Source organism: Onthophagus taurus, chromosome 2, assembly GCF_036711975.1.
Source record: "Onthophagus taurus isolate NC chromosome 2, IU_Otau_3.0, whole genome shotgun sequence".
NCBI classification, from domain to species: domain Eukaryota; kingdom Metazoa; phylum Arthropoda; class Insecta; order Coleoptera; family Scarabaeidae; genus Onthophagus; species Onthophagus taurus.
In genome coordinates, this window is record NC_091967.1 from 15,952,337 (window position 1) to 15,968,511 (window position 16,175).

General features: G+C 29.0%; 3 protein-coding genes across 5 annotated transcripts in view; 2 read left to right on the plus strand and 1 right to left on the minus strand.

Annotated features, from left to right (window-relative positions):
• LOC111426930 (Mitogen-activated protein kinase rl) overlaps positions 1-9,573 on the plus strand; it is a 47,439-nt gene extending 37,866 nt beyond the window's left edge. The window contains exons 3-8 of the mRNA XM_023061827.2: positions 1,365-1,475; positions 5,980-6,114; positions 6,845-6,961; positions 7,016-7,183; positions 7,239-7,427; positions 7,481-9,573. Coding sequence (XP_022917595.1) covers positions 1,365-1,475; positions 5,980-6,114; positions 6,845-6,961; positions 7,016-7,183; positions 7,239-7,427; positions 7,481-7,606 — 846 coding nt within the window. The 3' untranslated portion in view covers positions 7,607-9,573. The remainder of the gene's footprint in view (positions 1-1,364; positions 1,476-5,979; positions 6,115-6,844; positions 6,962-7,015; positions 7,184-7,238; positions 7,428-7,480) is intronic.
• Positions 9,574-9,803: 230 nt separating this feature from the next.
• Positions 9,804-13,289, minus strand: LOC111426964 (thioredoxin domain-containing protein 11). Of its 2 annotated transcripts, XM_023061890.2 has the most exons (9): positions 13,206-13,289; positions 12,800-13,153; positions 12,286-12,742; positions 11,816-12,004; positions 11,564-11,758; positions 10,666-11,511; positions 10,414-10,607; positions 10,229-10,358; positions 9,804-10,175 (listed from the first exon to the last, which is right to left on the minus strand). In XM_023061890.2, exons 2-9 carry the CDS (start codon positions 13,003-13,005, stop codon positions 9,954-9,956), a joined length of 2,439 nt encoding a protein of 812 aa, XP_022917658.2. In that variant the 5' UTR covers positions 13,006-13,153; positions 13,206-13,289; the 3' UTR covers positions 9,804-9,953. The 2 variants fall into 2 exon arrangements, with proteins under 2 accessions (XP_022917658.2, XP_071050462.1); XM_071194361.1 differs by lacking the exon at positions 13,206-13,289 and having other exon boundaries at positions 12,900-12,991.
• On the plus strand, positions 13,259-15,306 carry LOC111426966 (AN1-type zinc finger protein 4-like). 2 transcript variants are annotated; one of them, XM_071194362.1, is made up of 4 exons: positions 13,259-13,372; positions 13,428-13,761; positions 13,886-14,096; positions 14,183-15,306. In XM_071194362.1, exons 2-4 carry the CDS (start codon positions 13,602-13,604, stop codon positions 14,934-14,936), a joined length of 1,125 nt encoding a protein of 374 aa, XP_071050463.1. In that variant the 5' UTR covers positions 13,259-13,372; positions 13,428-13,601; the 3' UTR covers positions 14,937-15,306. The 2 variants fall into 2 exon arrangements, with proteins under 2 accessions (XP_071050463.1, XP_022917662.1); XM_023061894.2 differs by lacking the exon at positions 13,259-13,372 and having other exon boundaries at positions 13,376-13,761.
• The last annotated feature ends 869 nt before the right edge of the window (positions 15,307-16,175 follow it).

Below are 16,175 nucleotides of genomic sequence, written 5' to 3' on the forward strand. Positions count from 1 at the left end.
CCCCACGAAAAAGTTGAGATGTCAGCGCTTGACTGGAACCCCCAAGGAGCACCGAGACGAGGGCGCCCAAGAAAGGCGTGGTAAAGAACTGTTGAGGAAGAAGCAGCTGAGAAACCGGACCAGATGGAGAGCCTTTACAGCAGGAGCGGCAATAAATAAGTCAATGTTCAATCTTCAATGTTGGTACAACAAAATATGGACAACCGAATAGATTTATTTCACCTGCCAGATTGTCTAATGTTTTATCCTAACCTGTAGTCTAGTTCTATTTCTATCACAAAATTTGTCAAAAATCTCATAAAGATGATTTTGTGTTAATTTTGTTTGTATTGTTTTGTATCGATACTTTGTTAAAATGTATCTTCATTTCGTGTGCAACGCAACGCCTTTTAGATCCCACAGTTACTGTTCATCCTGTATTTCAATTTTATTTAGGCTTCGATTTCGGGAATATTACATTAGAGAGGATTCAGGTTGGTCTGTTTATTCAGTAACCTAATTACCCCTATGTACAGAGCACCGTTCCATACTATATCCATTAGCGTCCTTGTGTCGACAATGAGGTTTGATGCATTGCAAACATATCTCATTTTGTAAATCAATTAAGTATAATATCAGTACCTACATAAATAGGTGTGCCATTTAATATACTATTGCTAAAAAAGTTGCTTACTTAAGTTAATGTGTTAAATTTAATACAAATTTTATTTACTTAACTTGGTTATCTTAACCAAGTTCTTGATTAAGTTATATGAATGTTATGAACACGGGGAGAAACTATTCATAATTTGTAAGTGAAAATTAATTGCAAATTAACCTCGATTAATAACACTTTTATATATTAAATTCATAACATTAACATTTCATGTTTAATTAACTTTATTTTTAGTACAAATTATTCCAATTCAAAATTCCGTTTTAAATTGAAAGGATTAATTAGGTTGCTGCGAAATATTCGAAAAGGAAAATGTTTTACTAGCGGCTAGCGGGAACATTCATTATTGATTCACTTTTAAACTTTTGTAGGAATTGAATCCTACAAAGTTCAAATTGATCCAAATTACACCGACGATAATGAATGAAAAATTCATGCCGGTTTTTATACATTTTTTTTTACAAGTTTTTGACCTATAAAATTACAAAATTAATTACAAGCGCTTAATAACAACAAAGCGTCTTTTTTTGTGTGAACGTGAGGCAAAACTTTTCTTCATCCTTCCGCTATTCTCACCTATTAATTAAAATAATCCTTTCATATCAGCACCCTTTTATTATTTTTTCTATTAAATAACAGAGGGATATATAATTAACATTGTGTAATTTTTTAATTATAATTTAATTAATACCTAAAATTTTTGTTTTAGATTATCGATATTCGAGATATTCTTAGGGCACTCGCCATCGATCAAATGAAAGATGTTTACATTGTCCAGTGCCTCATGGAAACCGATCTTTACAAATTACTAAAATCACAGGTAAGAAATATATTAAAACCTCGATTTAACGGATTAATACAGGAAAATTTTAATTTACATTTTAAACTGTTTGAATGAGTAATTTTAATGCACACAAATTTGAATAGCTTTGCACACCGTTGCGTTTTTTATTACTTGGTTCTACTTTTCAATAAAAATAAACAACACTCTAGCGGTAAATAACAATTAAAACTAAAATTACCGTCCTTGAATTATACATACTATAGGCAACTCGGGGAATACCCCGAGTTTCTCTATGAACATGGAATAGAGCAACTTGGAGAATAACCCGAGTTGGATTCTATCCATTTATGAGCGCTATATTTTGTCCTGCGTTATATCGAAGTTTTACTATAATAATATTTTAGATAACTATTGAAACTAATAAGAATCGTATGAAATAATCTCAAAACTTCAAATGTAACAGATGTACAACATTAAACTTTTCATTAAAGTTTTCGTTCCAGTTTACGATCGGAAAATGCAATTTTTCTTTAACGTGTGGTAACTTAACTTGCGGTCCAAAACTTTTAGGACACAATAATTCAAAGAACTATCCACGATAAACTTATTTCGTATTATAGCCTTAAATTTTAAACTTTAAACCACCTTATTTGCTCTTTCATCTCTTACCGTTGTTACGGACTTGTTTTATTTTCTCATTTCATTTATCTCCCGGGAACAAAGCTCCGTGTTATGACGTAGTTAATATACATTTCCACAGTAAAAGACTCCGTCGGGTAAATAACTTCTGCAGGTCGAAGACTTTACGTTTTACATTTCACCCACATCGTTGAAGTTTTATATTCGTTAAATACATACTCGTGTAAGCTTTAAAACTGTTTTGATACTCTTTTTATCCGAATAATGGGTTGAGTTGTATTATGTAGGTATACTTTTCTTTATGACTTTATAAAAAAAGTCTTATCTTATTTTATTATTGCAATGTAAACATTTAATGATTATTACAACAAAAATATAGTTAGTGACTTTCGCGGTATTGGTATGAATCATTCGAAAAAGATAAATAAGTTGTGTAATTGTAAAATTGAGAGACGCAAAAGATTCTAATGTAAATTAATTTTTGTTAAATTAAATGAAATCTTTAAAATTTAGAAAGTTCCATTAAATTCGTATAATGGAAAATCTTCAATATCCTCACATGGAGTGGGTTGAGATCGTTTCCGGTGGCGAAAATCCCCCTCAATTTTCCGCCCTCGTCCTCAGAGCCCAAGCAAATTACCTAAAGTTATCAGAAAAACGCGGAAGCTTCATCCTCGATCGAACAAATTTTCAATATAGGCCGAAAGTTATTAGATATTTCCTTATAAATGCGTCAAAAAATGCAAAGACTTAAAAGATGTTTTAGAAGGTAAACTTTAAATAAATGCATAATGCATTAAAACATCAACCAAGACTCAATTTCCATTTTAAACTCTTCGACACAGCTTACATTTTCTAGTTCCCACTAAACCTTAGACGTGACAACGTTTAATAACCACATCGTGGTATTTAGTTTACTTTACCTATCGGGACTTTATGATAGGTAACATTTAATCAGAGTAAGTTTTAATGAAATTTGATACGATTAAATGACACATTAAAGCCTTTGATTGATAAGCGAGACTTTAAAAGTTTAAAAAATTACAAAAACCTTTGCACTTGAACCCCTTTTGAAGCTTTACGAGGTTTTAAGTAACGGCAACTAATTGGTTGTCGTTAACGGTAATGCGTTTTTGCGAGCAATTTGATCGAAATCCAAATGTAATTTGCTTTTTATGGCGTTCTTAACGTTATTTGCCTTTTTATGGATTTTTAATTTTAGTTTAATAACAATCGTTTTTAATTATTCCTTCTGTAATGTTTAAATATAAATTATTTATTATTTTATTAAAACAATATTACTATTTGACATTTTAAAAGTAATTCGCCATGAAATTCCAGCTCAACAATACAATGAAACTAGCGCTTCAGGTCGGTTAATTGCCAAATAAATTTTACACCCGCTTACCCAGACCGTTACGACCAGTTACGTCGGATCATTAAGTTACTCGTAATTACTCAATGACCATCAAATAGCGGTATAACGATACCGTTTTCTTCATAAGATCGTAATTTTTCGATCACTTTTCTTCGGCAAACATATTAAAGGAGAAATTATTATTTCATTAAAAAACCGTTTCAAATTAACAAAATTTTCAACTATTCTCTGGGTTTCATTGACGTCAATGGCAGAAAGTAGTTCGTGTAACCTCTTCCGGTTATTTATACCCCCATCGGGTCGTAAATATTCATGAGGGGTCGGTACTAAACAGCTACTGTTACACATCGTAATCGATCTGGTGCAGACAATGAGCCACCATCATCCGCGCCTCATCGACAAAGGAGATCACACAAAGTTAAACGGAGCACCAAACACCTCCCATATCTGGTACTGACATATAAAGCTTGTTTGTATAATTAACGAGAAGGGGAATACCACCGGAATCAAACTTAATCAATAAAAATAACGTCTATATTATTTGAAATGATTTGAGAATACTTTCAAAGAAGTTTTTTTATATAATTGTTTTAAAACTAATATTATTTATTTATGAAAAATCTAAATAAATAATGTAATGTGTTGTAAAGAATGGATTATTGAATCAGAAGCAATTCTGGGATACAATCAAGACATTAAAAGGAAGCTAAAGAAAACAGACACTACATAGCATAATTTCAAGAACAACAACAAACACAACGCTACATGGATATGAAGAAAGTGAGGATGATGAAGAGGAGGAGACACAAGATGTGGAATTAGTAGTGGTCTTGGAAAGAACACTACATAACAAAATTTAAAGAACAAAAAACAACATAACGGTGGATGGAAATGAAGAAAGAGAGTTTGATGAAGAGGAGGAGACACAAGATGTGGAAGTAGTAGTGGTCATGGAAAGAACACTACATAGCATAATTTAAAGAACAACAACGGACACAACGCTACATGGAAATGCTAAAAGAGATGATGATGAAGAGGAGGAGATACAAAATGTGGAAGTAGTAGGGGAAGAGGTAGAAGACACTCATTACCATATACATACAACCAAAACCTTATCAGATAATACAATAGAAATTGATAAGTATTAAGTCTGGCATTTATGAACCTAACAGCACCCTTTGATATGGTATCGAAAGAAGAAATATCAAAGAACAATTAAAAAAGTATACAATAATACAAAAGGCTGTTTCAGGCTAAACGGAGAAATGTCTAAAAACTTTAAAACTGTTGTAAAACTATTTGTAATATTGATGAATCAAATAACTAAGAAATATAAAACAAAAACAAGACCCTCCACAATAGGTTCATTCAGACTCACACCGGTGAAGATCTTAGATCTCGTCTATACAGACGATATAATGCCGATAGCTAGTAAACAGAACTACAAAGACATGCTGAACTAGTGAAGTAATAAGGCAAGTAAGACTACAGAGCCACGAAATTGATGAGGATGATTGGAGAGGTGAAATCGCAACACAGAATAAATACGGAACGTTGATAGTGATAATTTCAGCTCAAATAAAGATTAATTTTGCTATTTTAATAATCTTCATACATTGCTAGTCTTTCAAAGAGTTTGCATTTCTGTAACTGAGCATAAGATGTTTTTATGTTCTTCATATTTTCTTGTTTCAGAATTTTCAAAGTAATGAAACTGAACTTTCGCTTGAAAATCAAATAAAGAGTAAATCATCAGTTTGAAATGACAAAAGTGGTATGACACAGGATTACTACTTAGTCCTATGCACCTTTATTCAGAGGTCAAGGAAAATGTTTTGATAGTATCTTTTTATGTTTATTCAGCTTTCTTGCATTTTTATATCGCAGTACTTTATCATTGCGATATGAAATCAAAAATCCATCAAAAAATTATGGCATATTAAAAAAAGGCACAGTAATTTCAAAATATAACTAAATAAAGTACTCCTTCCGGTTACTCCATTTGGTTAAATTTTTTATATTTGAAATTTGATTAATTAATCTCAATTGAAAGTGATAATTTAAATTTGACCAGATGTGTGCATATTTATGCAGAGGTATAAGATGGAATAATTAAAATGGAAGTTATTAAACATTAAGATTACAATACTTTGTAATCACGGTACATGTGATCAAATAAAAGTGAGAGAGTAAGTAATCTTAATTTATATCGTATGGTAAACCGTAGAGTGTATTAAAGCTCCACATTAGTTAATATTACTCTATTAGTCAATGCTTTGAACAGAAACATAATAAAAGAATTTCGATCCGAGGACATTTTTTAATAGTAATCTAATTCGAAAAGATTCATTTGCTGCGTTCATTACTCTTTATTATACACATTACTGTATCTTGAAATTGAAATTAAGCGTTATTGTTAATTACTTAATGATTAATTAAGGTTTAGTTATAAACTTTGTAGTTATTAAGTAGATCTATTAATTTAATCTAACTTGAGTAACTAATTATATGTTTTGATTACAGAGACTGAGTAACGACCACATATGTTACTTCCTCTACCAGATACTGCGCGGCTTGAAATACATCCACTCAGCTAATGTGCTACACAGAGATTTAAAACCGAGCAATTTACTACTCAACACAACCTGTGACCTTAAGGTAACGCTATCAACTTGAGCTAATATGTATAGTAATTGCAATTTTATCCTCCAATATCAATTAGTGGGTTATTAATATATTAAAGAATCGTACTAAAATCCAATTTATCTCAAGATTCACGAACATATTAAGATTTTGCAGTTTAATATAGTTAACAAAAACATTTAAATTAAACTAAAACTAGAACTAACACTTGTCTTTTGAAAAAGTGTTTAACGTTTCGGATACCATGCAACCTTCATCAAAAACAAGTTCAACTTATAGAACTTCGTATATCGTATCGCGTGTAGTCAATGCGGCATGCTTGTAGTTTGTCCAAAATCGCTTCAAAGTCTACTGTATCCAATGCTTCAAATTTGATAGCAAAGTATGATTCTGGTATTAAGCACGTCAATCTTATTAATGCTGCTACTTAGTTTTTTTAGATGGTGCAAAAGTCATTGATTTGTTTTGAAATTACACTTGTATCGTCATGTTTTAGTTTACTTAAAGTTTTTGAATATTTGCTTTTGGTCATGGAGTTGGGTTAAAGTTAATTATAAGATCTTCTCGACTGACATATTTTGCTAAACCACTTTTCTAGTTAACTCACATCTGATACAATGAGCAGTGCAGGGTTAATTTCAAAATCTACGTTAAATTGATTGGGATTAATTTTATTAAAGACAAACACTGAAATTACCAACTGCGGAAAAACAAATTTATTAATTTTAATTTGCTTTCGTTTTAGATTTGTGATTTTGGATTAGCTAGAGTAGCAGATCCAGATCACGATCACACAGGGTTTTTAACGGAGTATGTAGCAACAAGATGGTATAGGGCACCAGAAATAATGTTAAATTCGAAGGTAATCAATTTTTAATCAAATTAAAGTGTTTCTGATGATCTCTTATTTATCTAGGGGTACACAAAATCGATCGATATTTGGTCAGTTGGATGCATATTAGCGGAAATGTTGTCAAACAGACCTATATTTCCTGGAAAACATTACCTTGACCAACTTAATCACATTTTAGGTGTGTTAGGATCGCCTTCACAAGAAGATCTCGATTGTATAATAAACGAAAAAGTAATATTGTTATAATACATTTTATTCATGTTTTATTCAATTTGTTTCGTTTTAGGCTAGAGGTTACCTTCAATCTTTACCATTTAAACCAAAAGTACCCTGGGTAAAACTTTTCCCAACAGCAGATCCAAAAGCTTTAGATTTATTGGATAAAATGTTAACATTTAATCCTCATAAAAGAATTGGAGTTGAAGAGGCGTTGGCACACAAGTATTTGGAACAGTATTACGATCCTGCAGATGAGGTATTTACTTATAATCAAAAAGAAATGTTTCTATATTAATTTTTTAATAATAGCCTGTTGCTGAAACACCATTCCGCTTGGATACAGAATTAGATGATCTTCCAAAAGAAGTTTTGAAGCGATTAATATTCGAAGAAACACTCGTTTTTAAGCAACGGGGGAATCAAGATCATGCATAGTCATTCGAGATAAACGTATAAAATACAAATAAAAGGAAACTCAGAAATTTTCTTTGTAAAATAAAAAAAAAGTTAAGACACACATAAGATTTTTTCGACCGTTGTTTAATGTTAACAGTTGTTGTGAATCTTCTGGTTGTCATACATTTAATAATAATCATATTAAAAAAATACAAAAATATCAAAATGAAAAAACGGAACGTTAAGGTTTTATTTTTTTCAGTGATATCTATGTGTATTATAAAATATAAAAAGTGTAAGGAAAAAGATATATATAGGAGTTTGAAACCAATAATAATGAAGCGAGAATTTAAACATTAAAAAAAGCGAAGAGAAAAATTAAATGAAATCAAAGTCTATTTTTGAAAATTAGTTTTTGTAACTTGATGAAGTGAAAAATATAACACTAAAGTAAGTACAACATTGTGAGATGCTAGTACAACTGAGCGAACGCTTTTCCTTTTTATAAATAAAGTAACAAAAACCTTTATTCCTTCCTCCCCCATCGCCGTCGACCTTTTAATTCCACTTAAAAAATCGAGAGAAAGAAGTTAATTAGAAAAAAAATAATAATGAAACAAAATGTTGCTAAAATAATAGGTAAAACATTGCCTTTGCAGTCTTTAATAATCGTTGATAAATAATTACACCAAAAATTCTAAACCAATTAATAAATTCTAAAACATAGATATAAAAATAAGAAAACAAGATAAAATGCGTGAAAAAGCAAGAAAGAATAAAGGCGAGTCAAATTGTTATTTATGTATAATATTGTTATTATGCAATTGTTAACATTCCAATAACAGCAACAATTTTTGCCATTTATTTAATTTATACTTCATAAGCTCATTCGTGTTAAAATAAAAACGCCGTGCCATAAAAATCACCTCCAACTTAATTTTTAACATAATCTCTTCAATTTTTCAATTTCCAAAAAAAATTATCAACATTATTATAGTCTCGTGGATATTTATCTATGTATCACAAATCACGCACATAAAAAAATATCAAATGATCGTTAATGTGTAAATCTTATAAAATATACAATGTTTTATTAAAAAAAGAACAACTTAAACATAATTTTTTTTAGTTGAAATAGATTTTATTTAATTATTTAAACAATGTTTAAAATCAGAAGATGTTTATGCTTTTATTTTTTTTATACAAAAACCTCCACATGTATTTAAATGAAATATTAATGTTAAAAAGAAACCAACATTATGAAAAACTATGACGTAAGAGTACATAATATTTTTATCTGTGATTTATCACTTCGTTTTATGGTATATTAATGTACATGTACCTATATATATTTATAAATGTAGCTCGTTAAATTTTAATTTTGTAAATTTAAGTCGCGTTAAAAAAAAAGTAAGTGAAATAAAATTCCAAACGATTACAAGCGGAAATTGTTTAAAATATATGAATTAAAATGAATTGATCCACCAATAATTATTATAAATAAAGGAAATTCATATTATCTCTAGACGGAAGAGAAATATTGTTGTAAATATATAATAGTTATAATGTGATAGTATAAAAAGGGGAAAAATGAAAGGGTAGATCGTATCAGAGAAGACAAACGTATTTTATTTTATTATCAACGTCATCTTAGAAGTTGATAAATTTTCGCAATATTATCGAAAAAAATAACGTAAAATACTTTTTAACAATACCTTCTCAAGAAATAATTTTCAAAAAAAGTAATAAATGAGTACAGCTGAAAGGAAAATGAAATTAATATTTAGCACTTTTAATATTATCTCTGATAGTCACCTACGTAACCGATTTGAATCAAAGAAAAATTATTATTAAACTACTATTTCCTAAATATAAATGTCATATTTCTTGAAAACCATGGCCTAAAACAATGTTTTCCTTGTTACTTAAATGTTATTAATTATTAAACGATATCGTCATATTATTGTAGTTCTTATAAATGTATAATTAAAAATCTTAAAGCAATACTTAACTGGATTTTATTTCCTTTTATTATTTTTAATAATAAACACATCTTATGTAAAGCAATAACACTATTATTTTCTGTAATTAAAACAAATTTGATTGGAAGTCTTTCATAATGGAGTTATCTGGAATCCCCTGGAGTTACTTCAGTTTCAAAGGTATCCATATCCCAGATAAAAGTAATTAATTGATCGAATTTTTTTATAAATATTCATAATAAAACAAAAAAATCTTAATTCTTAAAAAATTATTTATTTTCTTATCTATTAATTAATTCATCACAGATATATTTTTTATCTATAATCAAATCTATACAATTTACAAGAAAAGAAATTAATTTTTTGTTAAAAAAAAAATGAAATCCCCCAGAGAAAAAATTAATTCATTGTTTCGTTAATTTAACAAACAAAGTTTGTATGCTTTGCGAATTATCTTTGGTCTTTTGTCCCAAAATCAAATGCAAACGTCTCAAAGCGCTCAATTTATCTACTATATAGCTTTTAAGTTCGCTTTGGGCTTTTCGCCATTCCTGTAACGTTCGTTCAATTAAACTTAATGTTTCCAAACGAATTGATAAAATACATTTATTTTGATCTGCTTCAAACTGCAATTATTTAAAATATGATATAATTAAATAATACAAAAAAAATTAATTACCTTAATTTTCATACAAATCGACCACATTGCGTGAACTTTCAAAGTTGGACTTAAATTTGTCAGGATAAAATTAATTAAAGTTGAGACTGTAATAGGAGTTGATTTCGGAAAAACTCTCGTTTCTGATTTTCTAAAACATTTATGTAAATTTAATAAATCTAATTAATTAATAAATTATTACTTACTTTTCATCGGGGAAAAATAATAAAGTAGGTAACTTTTCCATGGTAAATTCCCAAGGTAAAGTATTCAAATCGCCATCGATTCTCCCAAAAGTAAGATGCTCGACGTTTTCTAACATTTTCGCCACTTTTAACAATTTATATGAAATACCCGAACAAAAAGCGCAATGCTTAGTGTAAAAAAATATAATAACAGCCTAAAATAATAATAACAAATCATAAAATTACTTAATGAAGAAATTTTTTTAAACAAACCTTTTTTTGTTTCGTAAAATTAAAAAATGATTCCGCATTTAAATCGGTTATAAAAAATTCTTTGCTAGTAGGTGGGATGTTTGTTGTAAACGATTTCGATCGATTTAAACTGTTTTCAAAGAATCTTTTAATAAATTTTCGAAGATTAACATCATTAATAGGAGATTTTAATACAAAAAATGACTCATTTTGATCATCTATAATAATTGCTGATGTTTTTTGATCATTTTTTAAAAGATTCACGTTTAAATTCGTTGTAAAACCATCGTAATTTAAAGAGTCCATCGCAATTAAGTTTAATGTACGATTCGAATTACATAAAAAACCTTTCAAAAATTTTTTAAGACTTTTCAAACCGCTCGTAAACATTTTTGGTTCATATTTTTCGATTTTAATCGAATAAAAAGACTCCGCAAACGCTTTTAGTTCATTTTTATTATTAAGAAATCGTTTTTGAAGATTAACCGGTGAATTTTTATCGAAATTATCGGGTAAAAGTGACGTTTTGAAATAATTTTTTTGATCTTGTTCGCATTTTAATCGATCATTATAAAAAGTGTTTATATTATTTTCAATTAATACATTATTATCTAAATAAAAACCGAATTGATTCTGATTTTTGATTAGATCGGAATAACAAATAGAATTATTTGTGTAAAATTCGAAAGTCGTTGAAATTGTGTTATTTTGAGGAGTTTTAATTAACACTTTATGAAAATCCTCATCAAAATCCATCAAAGATTTATTAGAATTTCGATTGAGTCGTTTTTTATTTAACGCAAAACGTAATGAGTAGTTATCAAAATCATTTTTGCAGTTGAAAAGTTCTAATGCGATTTCGCGAATCTAAAAATTTTGATGAAATAAAAAAAAATACAAAATGATAATTTAATTTTACCAGTAAATAATAATAATTTGTTTCATAAAGTATCATTCTTGGTGTAAATAGGATTAAAGCCGGCCCTGGTTGAAGATATTTCGATAATAAAGTACTTTTTTGACCGTGAGGTGATGCCCAAGATGTTAATTTATGTATTTTTTCGCTTAACCAAGTTATTAATCCGTTTGTGGTCCAATTAGGTTCGAAATAACTCTTTAATAATAAAATTAATAAAGATAAATCTGTTTCAAAAATGTAATCTATACTTACAAATGTTTCATTTGATGTATAAATGGTTAATTTCTTTTTAAATCCTGGTTTTTCAGTTTTAATACCAAAACCAACCTCCCTAAATGGATCTTTTTCCAAAAATCTCAAAGCTGTTGAATAAAAAATTTCATAATCAACATTTCTTCGATTTAAATCAACCATAACATCCAAATTCGCCAAAATGACAACCTTTAATAAATCAAAATAATAATATAAGGGTTGTTTTTAACGTCACATAAGATGTATAAGTTAATAAAGGTTATAACCTGTTGAAATAATAATGTATAAAGAAATAAGTTAAAGAAAATTTTAAAAATATGTATTAATGTATTTTGATTTCTTTAACCACTTTTACTACTACATATTTTTTTATTTATTTCATACTTCTTAACACACATCATTTGTAATACTTCTCATACCCAATGATGATACCAAAAATAATTATATTACTTTTACTCATACAGACTTACATCATATTTTGTTCTAAATGTCAAAAAGTCAATTCCATTTTTAATTCTTTCAATAGGACTCACAACTGAATTTAAAAACTTGATCATATAATCAGCTTTTAAAGGGCCATTATAAGGTAAACCACGATTATCATTTAAATAAACAACAAAAATGGGCCAACCATAAACTTTACTATATCGTTTTTGGCATTCTCCCTCTGGTTGCCAACAATTTACAGCCTCAAGATCTATCATTTCCTTCATAAATTGAGCTACAATTTCAAATTCTTTTCTTACTTCTTGAGACTTTCTATCCCAAGGGGCATAAAACATTACAAAACTAATGTCTTTTGTAGATGAGATTTTTGTTGTTGAAAAAATCTTAGAGATTTCTCCTTTGAAATGATCTTTTATAGGTGAGTTTGTCAAATTTGAAAAGAATTTATTTGCTTGAGGTGGATTTGATGTTTTAGGTACACTAAAATTTAAAGGTAAATAATTGTTTTGAATCGATTTAGATTCAATTTGAACTTACTCATTATTAAAAGCTGCATAAACCATAACCACTAAACCCATTATAAAAGCACTACGCAAATTAGACATTATATTATTTATTAAAATCTTTAAAAACCAACTTTTTTCGGTTTCTTTTTCGTTTTTTTTAACCTTTTTGGGAGGCTTTTCGTCCAAAACATTTTTATCTGGACTGAAATCAATCTCCTCGGCTAGACTTTCCGACATTTGAAATCCTTACGGCAGTCATTTAATGGTTTTTATTTGAAGTGTTATTCTAGTTTTTCGGAAGTTTATATTACATTGAAAAATTGCAGTTATATTCCAGATTGATAAGTTAAATTTTTAGTACTGACGTGTAACATAACCTAAAAAACTGACAATTCCTAATTTGACAGTTATTGAATGACAATTGCGAAGTTAGTTACCAATTAGTCATTAAATATTTAAATTTAAAATTAAAGCTGGAGTTACGAGTGGAGTAATAAATTTCGATATTATTGCTGTATATTACCATTGGTAAAGGTTTAAATGATAACCAACCGAAGTGTGTTTTAAAAGTAATAATACTAAGTGGACTTTTTGGTATTTAAATGTTGGTAGCGAAAATTATCGTCAACTTCGTTGTAAACAAAGTCAATCCGTTTCAGGTAATAATCTACCTACCAAGTTTAGCTTTACAGTTTTTCGCTCGTTTTTTTGACGGGATTTCGGTGAAAAAACCCACTAAAGACCATTTAGAAAAGTTTCAAACGTTTCGATGAGGATCTCGGGCAGGTGAAAATTGCGTTATCTTGGGTATTTTTAACGCGTCAAACGTCAAAATGTCAGATGAGGAAGAGGATTTTTTCTTAAAAGATCCCCAAAAAGCGGGCCAACCGATGGAAATTTCGATAGAAACGCTTTCGGGAACTGTGTTTGACGTTCCTGTTCGCCCTACGGACACCGTGCTCGATATCAAAACGAAAATCCAGCGTGTTGAAGGTAAATTTACTGAATTAATTTCGAACATAACCTCACTTTTTTTGACAACTGTCAATTATTTTCGGGGGCCCTTTTGAGGGGTTTTAAATTGTTGTTAATCTTTTTCTTTTGTCCATTTGATAAGGTATTCCTACCCATCACCAAAATTTACTTTTTCACTTAAAAGAATTAGAAGATTTTAAGCGTTTAAGCGATGTTGGAATCAAAAATGGATCAAAATTAAAATTAGTGCTTTCAATGAGGGGCGGACCGATTTCTACACGACGTTTAACTACTTGTATTGATCGGAGACATATTGTTTGGAAGGATCTAAAGGAACTTATTGAACACACCAGGTAAGAAATGTTTTGATAATTAGTTTGGCATAATTATTTTTATTTTATAAAAAATACATTTATATTTTTTTTGTTGTAAAAAATAGGGAAGAAATTGCTGAAAAGCCAGAGTCCACATCAAAAGTATCAGTTTTAGTGTTTAAAGAGGGCGCTGCAATTAATTTGATACGTGTGATAGAGAATGAGGATGGTTCCTACTCGCCTTATTTAAAAGAGAATAGAGAAAAACGTGTTGAAATGGTTAAGAGTATTAAGAAAATGTCCGAAGACAGTGGGATTGAATCAAAGATGGAAATTTTAAGATCAAAAATGGAGAATTTGGAGGTTTTAGAAGATGAATCAAATGAATTAAGTGATTTAAACGATTTAAAATCGTTAAAAAGTCGGTTTTTAAATAGGTTTCTGTCAAAAAAAGATGAAGAAAGTGAAGACTTAGATAAGAAAATAGAAAAAAATGATGATGTGAGCGAAAATTTGGCGGCTAGTTCTTCAGTTTTTGATGAAATCGAGTCAAATTCAATACGAAAACCGTTCTATTTACATAAATCCGATAATAATCTTCATAAATTAGATAAAAGTCCATGTAAAACGGATAAGGTGGAAGGTGTAAAGGAGTTAAAAGGGGTTTCGAGTGGTAAAAATCGTCGGATGCGTTGCGAAAAGTGCAAAAAACGGTTGAATTTAACGAACTGGTATTTGTGTAGGTGTGAAAAAGCGTTTTGTACGCAACACAGATTACCGGAAGTGCATGATTGCGGGTATGATTTTAAAGGTGAGGGTAGGAGGGTTTTGGAAAGGGAAAATCCAGTTGTGAAAGGGGTTAAAGTGGTCAAGTTTTGAAGGGCTCTTCTGAAATGGAAGGGGTTGAGGGTTTTGTAGGAGTTAATTCAAAAAGAACAGGAAATGAAGGAAAAATGAGAAGAAGGTGTGGAAGTGTAAATTTGGTGTGATTAAAATAAAAATAAACATACTATAGAAATACAAAAAAATATTAAAATAATTTAAAACATGAGTGGTTTTTCTTGGTTTTTAAAATTAATGTTGAAAAAAAGGATAAAAAAGATTAGAAATTATAAAAATATTAATTAATGTATATAAGTATGTACAAAACGGTTTGTTATAATATAATAATAGTGATAGTAATCATTATGATAATAATGTGAGTGAAAAATATGTTGAAAAGCAAAAAAAAAACAAGGACCAGCGTAAAGTGATATTTTTTTAATCCTTACCTATTTATTTTTAATCATCACAATTACATATTTAATAAGCGATAATGTCCGATTTTTTGGTACTTTTAGAAGTCATTATATATCGATTTTAAATTTAATAATATTATGTGGTTAACTCTGTAGTAACAGTGGTCAAATGTTTACAATTTTTACCTGTTTTTTCTTCATATTTATAACTTAATGAAACAATTATTTATGTATGAAACAAATAAGATAACCATTACAACAAATCTGAAAATTAATTCTGTAAATATGACTAAAAATGTATATTTCCCCTTTTATGTTTAACAGTATAGATGATCACTTTCTACTAGTACCTCAAAATTTTTTAAATACTGCTTGATTTGGAGAATCTCAGGAAGGAAGCAGATAAATTTAATGAGATGGTGCATTTATCAAAGTACAGAAACTGGTTAGTTTTTCAATGTAATAAATACATTCTCCACAGTCCCTTTCCTCATACCTACATTTCAATCATGGTAGATGTTTTATATTCTATGCATAGCTTGTAATATATTTGATGGGCCAATGATTCAAAAATGACTTGCTTGATGAAGTTCGACTGAGTAAATATTTATAAAGATGTATTGATGATGAAGAAAAAGATTAAGGGTAAGTCCATTTATTTAATAAGTTTTTTAGGTTTTTTTAACAGTTTTATCAGATTTCTATGTACAATACTTGCTATTAAGAATTTTAACAATTCTTATTAGTTAAATACGAGTTCAAATTATTGTCCTAACCCGACTGTATTTAATAAATCTTATAAAGTTCATTTCCTGAAACAATTGTAGCATAGATAACTATCGTCGTCCTCAGGAATATGAATTCGATGAAATTTTGGAAC

Excerpts from the sequence above, each read along its gene's own strand:
- LOC111426964 (XM_023061890.2), bottom strand. The coding sequence starts at position 13,005 with ATGTCGGAAAGTCTAGCCGAGGAGATTGATTTCAGTCCAGATAAAAAT. Across the intron at positions 11,759-11,815 it reads ATACATCAAATGAAACATTT|AGTTATTTCGAACCTAATTG; the intron begins GTAAGTATAGAT and ends TTATTATTAAAG. Across the intron at positions 10,176-10,228 it reads CGATTTGTATGAAAATTAAG|TTTGAAGCAGATCAAAATAA; the intron begins GTAATTAATTTT and ends AAATAATTGCAG.
- LOC111426966 (XM_071194362.1), top strand. The coding sequence starts at position 13,602 with ATGTCAGATGAGGAAGAGGATTTTTTCTTAAAAGATCCCCAAAAAGCG. Across the intron at positions 13,762-13,885 it reads GAAAATCCAGCGTGTTGAAG|GTATTCCTACCCATCACCAA; the intron begins GTAAATTTACTG and ends CCATTTGATAAG. Across the intron at positions 14,097-14,182 it reads GAACTTATTGAACACACCAG|GGAAGAAATTGCTGAAAAGC; the intron begins GTAAGAAATGTT and ends TGTAAAAAATAG.